This window comes from Rhinolophus hipposideros (assembly GCF_964194185.1).
Source record: "Rhinolophus hipposideros genome assembly, chromosome: 21".
Lineage (NCBI taxonomy): Eukaryota > Metazoa > Chordata > Mammalia > Chiroptera > Rhinolophidae > Rhinolophus > Rhinolophus hipposideros.
The window spans coordinates 20,658,596-20,677,675 of record NC_138067.1 but is presented as its reverse complement, the minus strand read 5'-3'; the positions used below and the strand labels follow the sequence as shown (position 1 = coordinate 20,677,675).

At 51.0% G+C, this 19,080-nt stretch overlaps 2 protein-coding genes across 4 annotated transcripts in view; one reads left to right on the top strand and one right to left on the bottom strand.

The window, feature by feature from the left end:
• The first annotated feature begins 72 nt into the window (after positions 1-72).
• DHX38 (DEAH-box helicase 38) lies at positions 73-17,836 on the top strand. Of its 3 annotated transcripts, none has more exons than XM_081032882.1 (27): positions 73-331; positions 2,382-2,718; positions 3,079-3,266; positions 3,932-4,033; positions 4,561-4,708; positions 4,865-4,983; positions 5,149-5,225; positions 5,736-5,891; positions 6,440-6,601; positions 6,784-6,891; positions 7,243-7,355; positions 8,489-8,626; positions 9,012-9,198; positions 9,347-9,532; positions 9,913-10,053; positions 10,401-10,511; positions 10,602-10,718; positions 10,898-11,005; positions 11,408-11,520; positions 12,277-12,485; positions 12,589-12,743; positions 13,172-13,327; positions 13,426-13,560; positions 13,752-13,877; positions 14,382-14,477; positions 15,910-16,031; positions 17,367-17,836. In XM_081032882.1, exons 2-27 carry the CDS (start codon positions 2,396-2,398, stop codon positions 17,449-17,451), a joined length of 3,681 nt encoding a protein of 1,226 aa, XP_080889008.1. In that variant the 5' UTR covers positions 73-331; positions 2,382-2,395; the 3' UTR covers positions 17,452-17,836. The 3 variants fall into 3 exon arrangements, with proteins under 3 accessions (XP_080889008.1, XP_080889009.1, XP_080889010.1); XM_081032883.1 differs by having other exon boundaries at positions 296-331; positions 2,379-2,718; XM_081032884.1 differs by lacking the exon at positions 73-331 and adding an exon at positions 1,581-1,594 and having other exon boundaries at positions 2,379-2,718.
• The window catches only part of PMFBP1 (polyamine modulated factor 1 binding protein 1), a 45,306-nt gene continuing 42,767 nt past the window's right edge, over positions 16,542-19,080 (bottom strand). Inside the window, exon 20 of the mRNA XM_081032888.1 lies at positions 16,542-17,148. Coding sequence (XP_080889014.1) covers positions 17,138-17,148 — 11 coding nt within the window. The 3' untranslated portion in view covers positions 16,542-17,137. The remainder of the gene's footprint in view (positions 17,149-19,080) is intronic.

Genomic DNA, 19,080 nt, shown 5'->3' with positions numbered 1-19,080 from the left:
GAGTAGAGGCGGGGCCAGGCCTCTTAGACTAAGTGTGATTGGTCGCAACGAGACTCGGAAGTGTCTCTGATCAGAGTCCCAGAGTAAGGCACTAGCCTTTAGGAACTGGTCGCGTTATGTCCCATATTTGGAGCCAGGAACCAGCATTTTCCGGGTTGCTCTCTATGGTCTCTCTTTGGAAGGATAGAAGGAGCCGCACAAGGTATTATGGGACAGTAATGGCGGCCTTCAAGGTGCGGATTTTGGCTCTCTAAAGAGAGCTGAGGAAGAGCTAGCGGCGCCGGCGCCCCAGAATCTGGGACAGGAGGTCCCGAGAGTCGGCCTTGGTGAGGTGAGTGTCCTTTTCCCTTCCTGACCTGCCGTTCGCCAATCATGGCGGCTCCAGGCAGCGAATATCGGTCCCTCGCTCAGGTTCGGGCCCGGGTTTGGAAAGTCTCGTTCCTGCCCCCCAACTTGCCTTACTCATCCTAGGGATGCTGCGCAGGTCTGGCCTGGCCTGGCTCTTCTCTTTGTTCAGGTCACATCCTGCTGCCCGGCGCGGCCTCCCTGAGGTCCAGGGATGCTACTCGGGGGTGAACCGTGTACCTTAGGCGTCCGCGTTAGGCCACTCGCCGACGGACGCGAGCCCAGTCGGGTTCCTTGTGTCTTCCTCTGCTGTCACCGCGGTATCTAGCAGCTGATCTCCTCTGCTGGAATGTTAACTCCAAAGGGTGCGGAGTTTCGTCCGTTCTGTTCTCTGTGCAATCCCTGTTGCCCACAACAGCGATTGGCTCACGGACGGTACTCAGTGTTTGTTGAAGGAGTAAATCCAGTTACTTTCTTCGTTGTTTTTCTCGTAACCCCTTGGTAGCTTCTTTGCCATTAATTCTTCGCCAGAATCCAACTCCTTAACTCCTTATCTGTTCTCAGCAGCTGTGTAGTTAAATCCTGCCGTCAGACTCGCCCTGCGCTGCTGGAACCTTCCCTCGCTGTCTCCAGAAATGTTTCACTTCCCTTTAATCAGTTTACATTCATTCATCCGTTTATTCAAACGTTGTTCAGTGTTTATTTTGCTAGGCACTGAGTACAGCATCAACAAGACAGGCCAGGTTCTCTCTCCTGCACAGAGTGGCGTTCGAGGGGTATATATTCTCGTTCAGACTCTACATCTGAGCAGAGCCTGTACATCTCCAACTTCCTGTTTACATTTTCTCAAATGTGTGCAGGTGTCACCAATAGGCAGTTTTCCCTTCTATGTGCCTAACGGCGTTTTTCGAAATGCAGCTCTTGTTCCTTTGTCCATAATACATGTCCAGTCTGGTTGGCAATATTCCTCCATAGAGCTGTGCCTGTTAATTGGAGCTGGGCAGGATATTCTGGCTTCTGGTGGTATGCTGCCTCTTGACAGTTCCTTTGCGTCACTGCCTTGTGGGAATGAGGGGAATTATCCAAGCACCCAGAATTGGTGCATCTTTATAAGTGGATGCTGTGAAATAGGAAGTAAAGAGGAATTTGTTATAAGTGCTAGGAAATCCATTTTTTTTTAACGTAGTGCTTCTCATCGATATTTTTGGTGAATATGGATTGTTATTAAACAGATTTCGACTGCTGTGAGGTAATTCTTTTCTACAAAACATAACTGGTCCCCCCCCCCCCATGCCCCACAAAACCACTAAAGTATGGATCACATGGGTGGTAGGCACCCTTACACCCCAATATCTCTGCTGTATCTGTAGTTAAAGGGAGTGAGACGTAGAAGAACTTGTGTACAAAAATGGTGAGGGACAAGTTCAATATATAGGAGCACAGCAAAGAATACAGTGTAACAAGTACATTTATGTAACTCTGTATGGTTTCAAAGAGGTTTCACAACTTTCTTGTTTGATTCTCATAATAACTCCATGGGTTAGAGATAGCAGCAAGTATTTCCATTTTACAGATAGAGAAATTATGCCCAACCAAAGATTAAGTTATTTGCTTACAGTCATACAGGTAGAAAATGTCAAGTGCCTGGATTCCAGTTGAGGTTTCTGACTGCAAATCTAATGGTGTTTCCCCTATGCTCCCTTTATAGATGCCATCATGTTTTAGTAAGTGTGCCACAGTGAGACCGGAGGATGCTACTTGCTTGGGTCCTGGTGTTTGGGGTGGATGCGGGGTGTGTGTGTGTGTGTGTGTGTGTGTGTATCTCTGATGTGTTGCAGTGGGAGTAGGAGGGTCTTTTGAGATTATCAGTGACTTAGTGGAAAGGTCTTAGCAAGAGGTGCTAAAGAAATCCTGGTTTTAAGGGGGAGGCTAACCCCCTAAAGATACCTCCAACTATAGTTTTCTGGGATACAGCAAAACCAAGCCCTCTCCCTCTTATGTCCAATACAAAATGGTTTGTCTTCCTTCTGGAGAAGTCCCGGAACCTGTCATGGAGGACACCAGTGAGGAGACCTCGATCCATAGATTGGAAGGCACTGATCTGGACACTCAGGTTGGCGGTCTTATTTGCAAGACCAAAAGTGCAGCCAGTGAGCAGCATGTGTTCAAGGCCCCTGCTCCCCGCCCTTCATTGCTGGGACTGGACTTGTTGGCTTCCCTGAAACGGAGGGAGCGAGAGGAGAAGGATGATGGGGAGGACAAGAAGAAGTCCCGCATCTCTTCCTACAAGGACTGGGAAGAGAGCAAGGATGACCAGAAGGATGCTGAGGAGGAGAGCGATGACCAGGCTGGCCGAAGCAGCCGAAAAGACAGGTAAAGGCTTTCGGGTGGTTTGACCCAAAGGGAATGAAAATGGATGCCAGAAAATAACGTCCCATGTTTATCGCTCAGTTTGCTTGTTGGACCTGGAGAGCTTTTTGATTTTATTATGGTGCTTTAATATGGAGGGTAAATAGGAATTGTATTTTCTTCAGATTTGTGGGAACATTCAAAGGAGACTAAAGAGTAGATGCTGGAGATTAGAAATGCTTTGGGTTGTTGCCATATGTATGCTTGCAGTACCGGGGGGATCAAATGGAAAAGGATGGTCACTTATTTGGCACAGCTAAAGGTTTGGGGGCAGGGGTTTTCTCCTATGAAGAGTCCCTTTACTAGTTGCCCTCCCTGTTTCAGACATTATCGATCTGCTCGGGTAGAGACTCCGTCCCATCCTGGTGGTGTGAGTGAGGAGTTCTGGGAACGTAGTCGGCAGAGAGAGCGGGAGAGGCGGGAACATGGTGTCTATGCCTCCTCCAAAGAAGAAAAGGATCGGAAAAAGGAGAGATCGCGGGATCGAGACGGTGATCGCAAGAGAGACAGAGGTAAACTGCCCAGTGTAGTTCCTGCAGCCCTTTAAGCATTTGAATTAACATGCTAGCCTCTTTCCTGTTATAGCAGTTTTTGTGAACCCCATTAAAAGAGCGAGCCCTATTTGTATAATGTCATTCTGGTTGGTTTTGACCCTGTTGGCTGGGAATAGCAGGCAGTTTAGGGACTTACTTGCATCATAGCTGCTTTGCTTGAGCATGTGGTCCTTGTTTTATTATGAAACTTGGTGGTAAAGTTGATAATGGGCAATATGTCCACGAAACCAGAGTTTACAGTGGTGTTGGTGATAGAGAAAGGACAGTGCTGTGGAGCAAAGCCAGGCATAAAGTCCAACACTGGCCTTGCTCAGTATTAAGTTTTATAGTTTATAGGCTTGCAGCTATTAAACAGCGATTCACTATAGACTTGTAACTATTCTTTTTTGAATTCTTGCAGGAAAATAACTGTTACTGTGAGTTTGAAACTTGCTAGCCAGTAACTATTTTTTCCCCTTGAAAGAATGGGGATATGTGAGTGTCAGGAGCCCATGGATCGCATTAGAGCAGTGCAGGTGGCACCTGTGAGTGAGTGGGAAGGCCTGTCCTTTCTCTAGGGTGAAGATGGGTGGAAACTGGGACGGGACACATGTTTTCTAAGCTCTGTGTGCGATTCTTGACAGATGAGCGGGATAGAAGCAGGCACAGCAGCAGATCGGAGCGAGATGGGGGGTCAGAGCGCAGCAGAAGAAATGAACCGGAGAGCCCGCGACACCGACCTAAAGGTAGACTGAGCCATGGGCTGGTGAGGGGTCAAGTGTATAAAAGGCAGGATGGGCGACTCCCATCCTCAGTGGGGTTGCTGTGGGGAGTCAGAGTTCCTGATTCCACCATGAACTTGGAGTAGTTGGTTCTGAGTCAGGTGGGAAGGCCCGGGACCTCTCTTTCAAGATGGATATCCTCCTTTAAGGTGATGGGCCAGTTTACTGAATGGCCAGTGTTTCGAATAGCAGGAAAGAATAGGGAGCTGGGGAGCAGAAGAAGGATTCATTAAAAAGAATTGCTTCTGTTCTGAAGGGTTATGCTTGCAGAGATAAATTGGATATTCCTAAAATGTTATAAACACAGATGAAAACTGGACCATCACAATTCAGATATCTTTAACAACTGTCAGAACTATCTTATCCATTACAAATAGGTACAGAGTTTATAAATAGTAAAATAAACTTGGGAAATTGACTTGGCTAATAGTTCTAGCGCCATGTCCTGGTTAAGTTAGATGTTTCCTATGGATGTTCTTTTGTGGCCCCAGATGCAGCCACCCCTTCAAGGTCTACCTGGGAGGAAGAGGACAGTGGCAATGGCTCCTCACGGCGCTCGCAGTGGGAATCGCCCTCCCCAACGCCTTCCTATCGAGATTCTGAGCGGGGCCATCGGTCATCTAGTCGAGATCGCGATAGGTGATGTTCTGGGCAGAGCAGCCCCATTTCTCTTGGTGGGTGGCATGGGTGGACATGAAGAGGGCAAAGGGACCTGGGCTGGGAGAGCAGATGGTGGCTGGGGAACATGTCTCAGCTTAGTGACCGTTTAGTGATGCCACTTATACTGTTCTCCAGGTCTGTGAGGAGCAAGTACTCAGATGACACACCTCTGCCAACTCCATCCTACAAATACAACGAGTGGGCGGATGACAGAAGACACCTGGGGTCTACTCCGCGTCTGTCCAGGGGCCGAGGTAAGGCAGGGTGGGAGGAAGAGGCAGGGAGGCAGGGCCGCTCAGTTGGTGAGGCTGAGCAAAGCTGTGTGCTTCTGGAGCTCTGCAGCTTTGCAGGTCTGTTGGTAGCCACTGGGGTTAGCTGGGGTTGTATGGACTGACATGTTGCTGTGTGTTCTCCTTCAGGAAGACGTGAGGATGGCGAAGAAGGAATTTCTTTTGACACAGAAGAGGAGCGGCAGCAATGGGAGGATGACCAGAGGGTAAAAACTTCACCTCTTGGAGGGGCTAAATGAGGTAGTGTGGCCATCCATTGGCCAATGAGTGATAGGAGGCGTCAGAAAACAAGGATGACGAGTGACTCCTGTGGACTTTGATGAGGGCGGTTAACACTGGACAGTGTCCGGGAAGCTGAGCCCTGTTCGTTCCGAAGCCCTGGAATCTCTTTCCAGAGGCACAGGCTCCACAATGAAACTTCTCACCTAATGCAAGTCAGACCTAACTTTTCTAGTTATGTGTTGGTGCCACCATGTGGTAAACCTGAGAAGTGCTGTCGTGATGGGCTGCTGTACGAAGTCTCACCTATAGAAATCAGCCACTGTAGGTCTCGAGGTGGCTCCTCTTAGAACAGGGGGCATCCTGCACCTCTCACCAGGGCTGTTCATTCCACTGCCCCAGTGACTTCTCACCAAACACCTCCTCCCCTTCTGGCACGTCCTGTGCACACACTTGCTCTGTCCCTTGCTCTCATTGCTGTGTCTCCTGCGCTGTAGCAAGCTGACCGGGACTGGTACATGATGGATGAGGGGTATGACGAGTTCCACAATCCCCTGGCCTACTCCTCCGAGGACTACGTGAGGAGGCGGGAGCAGCATCTGCATAAACAGAAGCAGAAGCGCATTTCAGCCCAGCGGAGACAGATCAATGAGGTGAGGCCGCCTGCAGGGGGTTGGAGCAGATTCAGTTGGCGTGGGGGGCATGTGGCAGAAGCAGCAGGTCGTGTGCATGTGCTGACATCATAGCGCCTCCCCATTGCCGAAGGACCACATGGAGCTGAAACTCTGGAGGTAGAGGAGGGGTGGGCATGGAACTTTTCAGTAGCTTTTTTAAAAAAACCCAACCCGTAACTTCTCTCTTTCGTAGTACGTCCTTCACAAGTACTGTTGATGGGAACTGATAGGGTGGGACCTGGCTCTGTGGTCTGTATCGTTTGTGTCCCTGAGGAGGGCTGGGGACAGTCCCCGTTTGCGTGTCCATGTCAAGGTTCTGACCGAGATATAAAGTGCTGCTTTTTGGAAAAAGTACTGCAGCTGATTTGGGATCAGCGACTCTTCCAAGAAGTTGCAAGGTCGAGTCCTGTGACATCCTGTAGCCCCCATGGCCCTTCCTTCAGGATTGATGCATCGATTTGCCTGGTGAACTTTCTGGATGACTTTTCGGCTGCATTGTGAGTGTGGCCTCCATTGTGTCTACCCAGGATAACGAGCGCTGGGAGACCAACCGCATGCTCACCAGCGGGGTGGTCCACCGGCTGGAGGTAGACGAGGACTTTGAAGAGGACAGCGCGGCCAAGGTGCATCTGATGGTGCACAACCTGGTACCTCCCTTTCTGGACGGACGCATTGTCTTCACCAAGCAGGTGAGCTTCCTGTGAGGCCCGAGACAAGAGGCTCAGAGAGACCTGAAGTAGAAATGGAAAGAGAAAGAAAAGAAGGGGGGAGAAGGGCCCACCCCTTTCATTTACTAGGCCTGTTGTGAAATGGACCTTCTTGTTGAGATTCATGATCGATGGGGACCTTCTCTTTCCTCAACCTCCTGCAGCCAGAGCCTGTGATTCCAGTCAAGGATGCCACTTCTGACCTGGCCATCATTGCTCGAAAAGGCAGTCAAACAGTGCGGAAGCACAGGGAGCAAAAGGAACGCAAGAAGGTTGGTTTCTTGTCACCTGGGGCTGGGGAGCCTGTGTATATTTTCTTTTCTTTTTTCTTCTTTTTAAAAATCAATAGACCTCATAGGTGGGGTTCCTATTGAAAGTTAGAGGACACTTGCAGAGCAAGAACCAGCCCTGGAGGAGGCCATGGCGTTCCTCCAGCAGGGCCTCGGTTAGGACAGCTGGGGCCCGGGGTTTTGACGACTGGAACGTACGCTCGATGCCATCGCTGCCTGGCGGGAGGTTAGCACCTGCTGCTACAGGAAGCCTGTTGTCAGACGGGACTCATTTTCTATTGACCACAGATGTGTCACAGGATGGAGCGGACTTACCTCTTTTGTTTTCTGCAGGCTCAACACAAACACTGGGAACTGGCTGGAACCAAACTGGGAGATATAATGGGCGTCAAAAAAGAGGAAGAGCCGGACAAAGCTCTGACAGAAGATGGTAAAGTGGACTACAGGTAGGAGCCTCGGCCAGCAGTGGGCCATCTCCAAAGACTGGGGCCCTCGCAGCGGGACTGATAGAATTCGTGGCTCGTGAATAGGACAGTGATGTCACTTTGAGTCTTCTGGTCTCTTCTAGTCCCTTTCTTCTGGTTTCTTTTCTTCCATCTTCATCTTACATTTAAGCCGATGTTGGGTAATTGCTTATTACGATTCCCACATTGGGTAGGTGGCTGGACTCACATGTCCCTTGTAGTTCTCATCCTTTGCGTGCTCTGAAGTCCTACTGAACTGTCATCTGAGTTTATAATTCTCTGTACTCCTGTGAGAAGTGTGCCCAGTGAGAAGTCGGTACTATTGATCAGCCCTGTTTGTCTCTAGTTATTTTAATCCCTTACGTGTTAATTGTTAGCTGACTAGGAATAGCTGGGGAATTAGAAACAGGAAGCTTGGCAGCGTGGGGTAAGTCTGACGGAGGGAAAGTCTTGGGATGAGAGTGGGTGGAAGATCGTGTGGATTAATGGAGCGCTGGCCTGGTATCTTTTGTCATGGAGTCTTGGGAAACCACACAGTGCTTTTGAGATCTTGGGATGTGTACATGTGTCAGATATTTGAGTGCTTTCAGAAGAAGCTGTAGGTAAATATTAAGTCAGACTGTTCTCACAACTCTTTGAAGACGAAGCCTTACAGACTGTCGTCATGTCAAGAGGAGGTCTGACCTTGGTCTTGACTCTGCAACCATGACTCCTCCTTTTAGCTCTTTAAGGGTCTTGCTGAAGTTGCCCAAGGGTATTCTGCGTAAGGTAATGATCTGGTGACTTCAGCCACTCTTCTGGCTGAGTGAACTCTTTGTAGGGCAGAGGATTAGCCCACTTGCTAATCTGTAACTCCTCTGAGCCGTATTTAGCTCTGTTTGACAGGGGTGCTTGGTGTATGACAGACGACGGGTTCTCAGACAGCGGTTCCACTCCCTTAGGCTGAAGGAGATGGGAGGCCTCTCAGATCAACTGGCTTCTCTAGCATCTTGAAGATTTATTGCATCTTGTTGAAATAGTTCTCATTCTTGGGTGTAGGAAGAAGGGCAGCAGCCCCAACAGGAAAGAAAACGTGGGAAATCGTGCAGGGTGCTTAGGCTGTCGTGTCTTCTCAGGACAGAGCAGAAGTTTGCGGATCATATGAAGAAAAAGAGCGAAGCCAGCAGTGAATTTGCAAAAAAGAAGTCAATTCTGGAGCAGAGGCAGTACCTGCCCATCTTTGCTGTGCAGCAAGAACTCCTCACTATTATCAGGTAATTCTGCTCCAGGGCCTGGGAATTCCCATTCTGAATCTGTCATCCCCTTTGTCTCCTGCGTTTACTTGGTAACTCCTTTTCCTTTGGGCGTTGCATCTGATGAGGAAGGGAAAGAATTTTCTTCTCTGACTGGGTGCCCTCGGCTACACTGTGTGAAATCAGCAAGATGGCATCGGTTTGTTATAGTTCACTTGTTTAAACTTACCATCTTCTAGACATTTCAGGTGGTGTCTCAGTACAAGACTTTTTCCTCAGGAAAATCCTTTTCTCTAAGCAGGCGTGCTCCTCAGGTAGCCAGATGTGGGGGTAGCAGGTGGCAGTGTCTTCTTGGAGGTGGTCTTCTACTCTGGCTGATTCACCCTTTGCCTTCTCTCCCTTGTAGAGATAACAGCATCGTGATTGTGGTTGGGGAGACGGGGAGTGGGAAGACCACTCAGCTGACCCAGTACTTGCATGAAGATGGTTACACGGACTATGGGATGATTGGGTGTACCCAGCCCCGGCGAGTGGCAGCCATGTCAGTGGCCAAGAGAGTCAGCGAAGAGATGGGGGGAAACCTTGGCGAGGAGGTGAGTGGGTGTGAGGGCTGAGCTGTGTAGTCATAACCTGGTAGCTTCCGTCCATGTAAGCTGATCTGCTAAGGCCTGGACCCAGCATGGGGTGTGCCAGTGGCGAGCTGGTATCACAGCTTCTGTGCCGTCTCCCTCTCACCTCCAGGTGGGTTATGCCATCCGCTTTGAAGACTGCACCTCAGAAAACACCTTGATCAAATACATGACTGACGGAATCCTGCTCCGAGAATCCCTCCGGGAAGCAGACCTGGATCACTACAGTGCCATCATCATGGATGAGGCACACGAGCGCTCCCTGAACACCGACGTGCTCTTCGGGCTGTTGCGGGAGGTGAGGGCTGTGGTCCAGGCTCTGCTGGGGGCCTTTGACCGGCACACTGCCCGTACTTAGTGATCGCAGCTCTAGGTGGGTTGGGGTCTAGCCTGGGGAGGCTGAGGGGGTCTCTGTCAGGCCACAGTGTCCCCGGAGGCCTCCGGGTTGCCGGCTTCAGACCTGGTATTATGGTTTACTCTGTTCTTGCTCAGCTGAGTGACTCACGGTTCTCTTGGCTGTGGCTGTACGGGTTTAGTTGTCAGGATTTTTACACATCTGTGTGCCAGTTCGTCAGCTCTGGCTTCTGTTTCATTTGGGAATCATGTTGCTGAGACTGGAGGATGAAAGTCAAGGGTCCCAAACCTATGGGGAAGCCTCTGACTGACCTCTTTTCCTAGGTGGTAGCTCGGCGCTCAGACCTGAAGCTCATTGTCACGTCGGCCACTATGGATGCAGAGAAATTTGCTGCCTTTTTTGGGAATGTTCCCATCTTCCACATCCCTGGCCGTACCTTCCCTGTTGACATCCTCTTCAGCAAGGTACCGAGGCTTCCTACTTCTGAACTGCCCTCAGCCGTGCTGAGAAGCCAGTTGGAAGGTGCAGGGTACTGCGTAGGGAAGTGTCTTGTGGGTATCGTGGGGCAGATGGGGCAGCCTGCAGCTCCGGCCGCGGAGACAAAGTACTGCTCTGGGTTTGCTTTTATGGTTTTTTTGGAGCAGAAATGCGGGGCCCAGGGAGGGCAGTCAGGCCCATCTAAAGGTGTGGCAGGCCTGAAAGCCCTGGCTCTCGCCCCAGACCGGTGACTAGGCCACCAGTGCCCAGAAGGGTGCCTGTGCTGTATTTCACTCGACACGTCCCTCTGACGTGTCCCTGGCTGGTGTTGCAGACCCCGCAGGAGGATTACGTGGAGGCCGCAGTGAAGCAGTCCTTGCAGGTGCACCTGTCAGGAGCCCCCGGGGACATCCTCATCTTCATGCCTGGCCAGGAGGACATAGAGGTGTGTGTCTTGGCTGTGATCGTGATGAGTGGCTGTGTCCTGTGTGGGAGAGTTTGCTGCTCCAGTGCCTCACGGTTGCTGTGTCCTCAGGTGACGTCAGACCAGATTGTGGAGCATCTGGAAGAACTGGAGAATGCGCCTGCCTTGGCCGTGCTGCCCATCTACTCCCAGCTGCCTTCTGACCTCCAGGCCAAAATCTTCCAGAAGGTATGACAGCAAGAACGTCTGTCCTGGGTCCCCACCTCTGGGTCCTTCTGGGTTCTCTCACACGAGGATGAGAGAGCAGGTGTTACTTTTCTGGCAGGGTGGGGTGCGTTCTTCCCCTGGGGGTTCTTTGCTACCTGAGGGCCTACAGCCTTCCCTCCTTGTGTCCTGCCCGGCTGTAGGCTCCGGACGGCGTGCGGAAGTGTATCGTGGCCACAAACATTGCTGAGACATCTCTGACTGTCGACGGCATCATGTTTGTTATCGACTCTGGTTATTGCAAATTAAAGGTAAGGGAAGACGCAGGCACCAGGGCCCTGGGCGCCCTCCCAGAGCTGACTCAGGGAGGCAGGCCCTGGGTCGTCAGCCCTCCGACAAGGGATGTGTATGGAAGTAGTGGTGGCAGTAAGAGGCTGACATTTATTGAGTGCCGAACTTGCTGTGTGCTTGATTCATTTAATCCTTGTGATAGCTTGATGAGGTAGGAAATTGAAATAATTCAAAGATCATGGAGCAGCTGCTTAATGGGAAATTTCATGAGGTTCCTGGCTCCGAACAGATGGCTGCCTGTATTGCTAAGACATTTTGCTGTGCAATGTGTAGTAACTAGGATTTGCTTTGCCTCAAGACCGCCTCCCTTGTCCTTTTCCCCCTCACTCTGTCCTTACTCAGCTCTTTGCTGCTCCTTGTAGGTCTTCAACCCCAGGATTGGCATGGATGCTCTGCAAATCTACCCCATCAGCCAGGCCAATGCCAACCAGAGGTCGGGGCGAGCCGGCAGGACGGGCCCAGGTCAGTGTTTCAGGTAGGAACCCTGTGCCAGCCTGCTTTCTGGGGTGGCGCTGGGATTGTTGAATGTGGGGCCTGGGCTGGGGTGGGTGGATTCGACTGTGATTCAGCAGAGGGGTGCTGGCCCTAGAGCTGATCTCCGAGGCTGGGGACCGATGGTGAGGCTGTCACTTGTTGGTCCTCTCATCACATGCTGCTGAGTGGAAGAAGTAGCCTTTCCAGGTAGCTCTCAGGTCTGGTTTCTTGGCTGACCCACATGGAATGTACTTGCAGTAGACTAATAATTACAGTATGTCTTCCCTCAGGATCAATCTGAAAAAGTCACATCATCGTTTTTGTTTTTTGTGTTTACTTCTCCAATTATTCTATCCTTTTGTTCTGATTTTTAAAAACGATGTATCCACTATAGAAATTCAGAGAATACAGAAAACTGTAAAGAAAACAAAACCCAGCGGTAGTTCTAGTCCCAGGCGCGCTGGTGTCAGAAATGAAATAAGCACGTAGGAGACTAGCAGAAGAGGGAACTGGCAGGACTGAGTTTTGAATAGGTGGACATCTGCGATTCAGAGAAAGAGGAAAGTGCGGGAGTAAGTGAGCAGTCTCCTTCTTACCTGTGACTTGCATCTGTCCTGGCTGTTCTGGGGTGTACGTGCAGTGGGAACCTGGATAGCGTGGCTCTGCCGCATGATCCCGCATAGGCAGCAGGTGCGCCTGAGAGGCCCAGCAGGCGGTGTGGTGGGTGGTGCAGCAGCACTTGGTCTTCTCCCTGCAGGCTCTACACCCAGAGCGCCTACAAGAATGAGCTGCTCACCACCACCGTGCCCGAGATCCAGAGGACCAACCTGGCCAACGTGGTGCTGCTGCTCAAGTCCCTGGGGGTTCAGGACCTGCTGCAGTTCCACTTCATGGACCCGCCCCCGGAGGACAACATGCTCAACTCCATGTACCAGCTCTGGATCCTCGGGGCCCTGGACAATACAGGTGCTGCGGCCCCGGGGGCCGGCGGGCCGTGGGCTCGGCGCCTGGGCTCTCCCCCTCTTCCTGCACTGTGTGGTGGACATCTGGATTTGCTCCTCTCTCCTAGGCGGTCTGACCTCGACTGGGCGGCTGATGGTAGAATTCCCGCTAGACCCAGCCCTGTCCAAGATGCTCATCGTATCCTGTGACATGGGCTGCAGCTCTGAGATCCTGCTCATCGTCTCCATGCTCTCGGTCCCAGCCATCTTCTACAGGCCCAAGGTGGGGCCCGGCATCCAGCTCTCCTTTCTTCCCAAAAGCCTCAGGGGGAGTTATGGGCGCAGGGAAGGATTAGAGAGGGCGGTCATTTCTCTCCGCATTAAAAAGGAATGGAGGGATAGGAATTCAAGTTTCCAAAGAATGATTTAGCTGTTTTCTGTTAAGCAGGTTGGGGTACTGGGGGAAAGGATGGGCTAGATCAGTGCTTCGTAGGGAGTGTTTGGACATTTTTTGTCTTCTACTATGGTTGTACCTGAACCCTCCATTTTAGAATATTTTATTATAAACTACTTTTTAGTTCCTATATTGTTAAGGCACTCACTGGTGTGTTTGGAGTTTTGTGTGTTGGCAGGTGATAGTAAGAGAAGCTCCAGGCTCCCCTCTGTGGGCCTGGACTCCCCTGTGCTGAGAGGTCCCCTTTTCCTTCCTAGGGCCGAGAGGAGGAGAGTGATCAAATCCGGGAGAAGTTTGCTGTCCCTGAGAGTGATCATTTGACCTACCTGAATGTTTACCTGCAGTGGAAGAATAATAATTACTCTACCATCTGGTGTAATGATCATTTCATCCATGCCAAGGCCATGCGGAAGGTGGGGGCAGTGGCCCAGATGAGCAGGATGCCAGGGTGAGGGGTGGCAGGCAGGGGAAGGGGAGGTCTCCATTCCTGCTCACCTGTGTCCTGCTCTAGGTCCGGGAGGTACGGGCTCAGCTCAAGGACATCATGGTGCAGCAGCGGATGAGCCTGGCTTCGTGTGGCACTGACTGGGACATCGTCAGAAAGTGTATCTGTGCTGCCTATTTCCACCAGGCAGCCAAGCTCAAGGTGAGCCTGTTGGAGCTGTGGCCCCTTCCTGGCCTGATACTGAGAAAGGGCAGAGTTCTTCCTTTCTCCTCGTGCAGTTCTGCAGGTCTGGGCTATCCCTGCAAGCCTGTGTCAAGACTAGGAAGGAGCAGGTAGCTGCCCAAATGAGCAGTGTTTTCCTGATGTGGCTGCGTGTTGTGTGTCTTCCCTAGGGAATAGGGGAGTACGTGAATGTCCGCACAGGGATGCCCTGCCACCTGCACCCCACCAGCTCCCTCTTTGGAATGGGCTACACCCCAGACTACATAGTGTATCATGAATTGGTCATGACCACCAAGGTGAGTCTTTTGCAAGGTGGACTGCGTGACAGGCCCACCTGGCTGGGCCAGGCCCCTTCACTGCTTTCTGGGATGAGCTTTGAGCTTGGGAGGCTTAGACCACATGTCTTGCTTTGAGGGGAGTTGAGGATGGTTTTCAGTGGGAGGGGTTTGGAGAAACTTAGACAGAATTAACCTCTACAGTACAATGGTCTTGGCTGTGCCAGCAGGATTGTTTCCTATTTGCTGCCTGGGACAAGCAACTCCCTTTGGTGTCATCATGAGAAGGGTTTTCTGAGGGGCTGGGCCTTTTCTCTTCCATACTAACTAGGGAGTATTTTCTTAAGTATGGTATAATTTGGATGGGAGACGGGATTAAAATTCCAGTGTCTGAGGCTTTTTACTGCTTTTCAGCCTCACAGGGCTGTGGGGTAGGGTCTTCTCACATATGTGAGCCTCTCTGGGAAGGACAGCCTGAAGGCTTGGCCCTTCTGTGACCACCGCTTTGTGCCCTTCTGCCCGCAGGAGTACATGCAGTGTGTGACTGCTGTGGATGGAGAGTGGCTGGCGGAGCTGGGCCCCATGTTCTACAGCGTGAAACAGGCAGGAAAGTCACGGCAGGTAAGGATCCTGCACTTTTATGGAAGTTCTGTTTGCCTGTGGGCTCCATTTTCCCCTCAGCCTGGTAGTGAAGATACGTCATCATCTGACTTGACACGTTCCCCTCACCCCTCACCCCCTCTTTATTTCTCTCTCAAACATCATGACTGTGACCCAGCTAGGCTGGTCTGTCTGATTTCTCCCCACCCACTCCAGTTACTTGGTCTGCCAAGCCTTTTTTGTTTAAAAACCATTATTGAAAAGCCCAAATATTCATAAAAGTGGAAAAAAACAGTATAATGAGCTACCATGAATTCATCACCTGGCTTCCATAATTATCAACATTCTGCCAGTTCTGTTGCGCTTATTCTCACCCCCTTCCCTACACATCCATTTTTCCCCCGGAATATTTTAAAGCTTATCTCAGACATTGTGTGTTTTCATCCACAAATGAGTATGCGTCTCTAAAAGGACTTTTTAAAAATTAAAATGTAACGTCCATGACATTATCACACACCAGAATTAATCCTTAATGTTACATAAGTCTCTAGTCCTTATTCAGATCTCACCTTTTATCTCAGAGATAATTTTTTATAATTGATTTGCTTGAATTAGCATTGAAATTTCAAATATTGCAATGTGTTATGTTTAGTAAGTCTTTTATTCTATAATAGGTTCTGGCCCCGCCCCTTCTTGCGGCATTGACTTATTAGAGAAACCAGGTCATTGTGAAATGTTCCGTGTTCTGTATTGGGCTGCTAGCTTCCTCGAGGTGTTAATGAGTGCCTTGATCCCGTGTGCTTTCTGTGGACTAGAAATTCATCTAAAGCCTTGATTAGTTTCAGGGCCAACTGTGTTGGGCAGGGATGCACAAATGCATGTGGTGTCGTGAACTTCCGTTTAGACCCTGTCAGGAGGCACGTGAGGTCTGGTGGTCCCACCCTTGACAGTGCTGAGCTTGCCTAATGGGTCCCCCTGATGCCTGCATTATCAAGTCTCTATCTCCTACTCCACCTCCTCAGTCTTAGCGTTCGTCAGTGGCCTAGATCCATTATTTAGGGCTGCAGAATGTTGTGGGACTTTTGCTTCTCCCCTTCTCAGCATGGTCCTCCCCACACCGGGCCTGCACACATCTTCCTTATGTCTGGGCTTTCCAGCCAGATGTAATGTCTTGCCTATTTTCTGTACTTGTTAGCATAGTCGTGAACTTGGTAAGGAAATACAAATACTTACCGAATTGAGCGGAGTGCTCAGGCTGACAGGGTTAGGACGGATTCGTCCAATGTCTGCCTTGAATCAGTGAGAAAAGCAGGCCCTGGCCTTGGTGCTGGGGCAGATGCCACGGGGCCGTGCCCATGGGAGCTGGTGTGGTCTACACCGCACCTGGCTTGCAGTAGGGAGATCGGTGCAGACAAGGCCTTCCCACCCACTGGTCCCTTTCTCCCTTCTGTAGGAGAACCGCCGGCGGGCCAAAGAGGAAGCCTCTGCCATGGAGGAGGAGATGGCACTGGCCGAGGAGCAGCTGCGAGCCCGGCGGCAGGAGCAGGAAAAGCGCAGCCCCCTGGGCAGTGTCAAGTGAGCTTTGGCCTTGGGACCCTGGGTGGGACAGAGCCCGCTCCTAGATGTCCCAGGGACCAGCCGGATGGGCTGGCTAGGCTCCCTGCAGGGTCACGATTTAAGAGAAGTTGAATGTGTAGAGGCGAGCTGGTGACAGGAGTTGATGGTCGTCACGTGTGTGCACATGGCAGAGTTCTGGGCATACTTTCCAGAGGAAAGTATGAGACTCTGTAAGTCCAGGTACTGATTGTCATGTTGTATTTGGGGCGTGAGGTGGACCGGAGTAGTAGGGTAGGTCTCACAGCTGAACCGACAGGCCAGGGCTTGGAAACCACATGGAGAGGGGAGGAGCGCCTCGGACTTGTGTGGCGTTCGTGCTGGTGTCGGGACTAGGTTGACCTTCACAGGGAAGAACAGTCCTCTCAATGCTGCCCTCCCTCAGACACCAGCTGAGGGCCCCCTGCACTTCTGATCAACTTGTTACAGATTTGGGGATCCCTATGGACTCCCTCAGGTTTGATAATTTGCTAGAACATCTCACAGAATTCAGGAAAGTACCATACTTCTGGTTATAGTTTTATTATAGGAAAAGGATACAAATCAGAACCAGCCAAGGGAGAAATGCATAGCGTGAGGTTTGGGAGGGTCCCGCGTGCAAAGCTCCCATTGTCCTCAGGGCTGCCAGGGCTGCTTTCCCCCGCTGCCGTGTGACAGTACACACAGTACTGCCAACAGGGACGCTCATCTGAGCTTCCATGCCCAATAGTTTTATTGGAGGTTTCAGACGTAGGCACATAAATTGAATCAGCACCTATTGTGGTTGACTCAGCCTCTTGTTCCCCTTCCCTTCCCAGAGACTCGGCTCAACGTACAGCCCTTGAATCCATGGCTGGTTTTTCTGGCCAGGCAGCCCTCAGTCCTGAGTCATCTCATTAGCACAAAACGTCAGATGGTGGTCTCAGCCCCGCCCCCCATGCCACTCCTCCCCACCATGAATCAGAGACACTCCAATCCCTCAGGCTTTAGAGATTACCTCCCAAGAACTGGAGACGAAGGCCAGCCAGAGTCTGTGGCACAGCTGGGGTGGCAGCCTAGTGAGGTGGATGGAAGGCTACCCCCATAGTTCACCTCGGATCTAGGAAAGGATACAACATTCCTTAGTGGGGATCAGAACTAGGTGATACTCTCTCCTGTAGGGAATTCAGGGGCAGTGGAAATGTCTGGGGACAAGACTCTGCCCTGAAGCCTGCTCACACGCCAGTTGGAAACAGCAAGGCCTCAGGCCCCTGGGCCCTGCATCCTGGCTGGCGTGAGCAGCAGTGTGATTCCTAAACCCTCTTTTTGTGTCTCCAGATCTACAAAGATCTACACTCCAGGTCGGAAAGAGCAAGGGGAACCCATGACTCCTCGCCGCACCCCAGCCCGCTTTGGGCTATGAGCTGAGGCTGGAGCCCTGGGAGCCAGGTATTGAGTGGCTGGAGCACCCCAGGCCTGCTGACAAACCCTTTCATCTGTGTGCTCTCATCTGTGTACATGACGGCCCCTCGGGGAAGCTCCTGCTGAGGCCAGGCTCTGCCATGGAGGAAGTCGAGTTCCTCGGTGCAGGCGTGGGGCCGGGGCCGCAGAAGACCTGAAAAGCTGCAAGAGGTGGCCGGACCCATCGTATCCAATACACTGTCCCCAGGCTGCTTGGTGTATAAATGACTTGACCGTGAATTTTTTTTTTTTTTTTAAATTCTTGTGTAAAGCAGCAAAACAGACCTAGAGGGAATTATAATTTGGTTATAATTCAGGATTTGGAAATAAATTTATTATTTGTAAAATGTTATTGCATTTCTGACTGTTCCTCGTTCCCTTGCCACCCTAAATCACATAATAAAGAAAAGATTGCAGGACCCAACTTGACTTTCCTCAGGTGGGTCCTCCTAGAACCCTAGCTCGCCTTGTTTCTGTTCTCCAGGCACTGCCTCTCAGAGGAGGGGTTGGCAGGGAAGGAGGAGGGCCTGGGGCACCAGACCAAGCTCTGCAGGTGCCCAACTGTTCCGAAGGCTGGTGGGTAGTCAGGAAGAGAGGGAGGCGAGTAGCCAGGTGCCCTCTGCCCTCCCCCAGGGTGGGTTGGCTGCTCTCTTGTTCAGAATGGCAGAAGTTTCTATGCTTTGCATGTGTAAAGGCTATGTGTTGATGGAAAATAGTATAAAATGTTCCTTATTGATTTTTATGTAAAAGATGATCCTTTGCTGGAATCACTAGTCTTGTTAAGCAGCCTCGTAAGTCTGCTGAGGTGACTTTGGGTATTTGGCCCTTTGTGTCACCCATGGTCCTTATTTTGTGATTCCCTAGGTCGGGCTTCTGCCAGGTGTGTTGGCTGCAAGGTTCTGTGTTGGGGCTGAGTCACCGACAGGCTTGGAACTCCGAGGCTCGTGGATAGTGGTTCGCGCTCAGTGAGCCCCGGGCACTGGGCTCACTGCTGACCTAGCTCCACTCCCTTCCTCACTCTGTTCCTGGGATTTGAATTTCTGTCTGTGGTAACTCAATATAAGTTAAAATTTAAGTCAATTTTATGGATGAGTTTGGGAGCCAGGCTTTATCAGCCAGCACCAACTGTATACCTCTACTTCCAATGCTTTTACCTCTAACCGCCTTTATTTGGGAATGCAGGTGCAGAGAAGAGAGGGTTCTGGCTGCTTGCTGGGAAGGCTTCTCTCTTGGCCCTGGGTTGAAGGGCTAGGAGAAGGAGTCTACCTGCTCTGTGGAGAGAAGTACGCTGGGTATGTGAGCTACTTCCAGACGTCGGCTCGGGATGTCACAGAACAGGGAAAAGACCGCATTTATCGCTAACAGGCTGTGACTTTGCTCACAAACTTCCCTTCAGATCCTTTAGATAAGAAACAGCAGGCCAGAGACGTTATGAAAACGATGCACCCAATCCAAACTTCTATTTTAAAACAAGAATACTTGGCAAGGGACACTTGGCACGCATGGGTGCCACCAGATGAGCGGGGAGGCTCTCTACCCCCAGAGAGGCGCGACCTGAATCTGTTCTCGTTTCGGGACTTCTGCCAGACTC

Excerpts from the sequence above, each read along its gene's own strand:
- DHX38 (XM_081032882.1), top strand. The coding sequence starts at position 2,396 with ATGGAGGACACCAGTGAGGAGACCTCGATCCATAGATTGGAAGGCACT. Across the intron at positions 10,054-10,400 it reads TTGACATCCTCTTCAGCAAG|ACCCCGCAGGAGGATTACGT; the intron begins GTACCGAGGCTT and ends CTGGTGTTGCAG. Across the intron at positions 12,486-12,588 it reads CGGGGCCCTGGACAATACAG|GCGGTCTGACCTCGACTGGG; the intron begins GTGCTGCGGCCC and ends CCTCTCTCCTAG.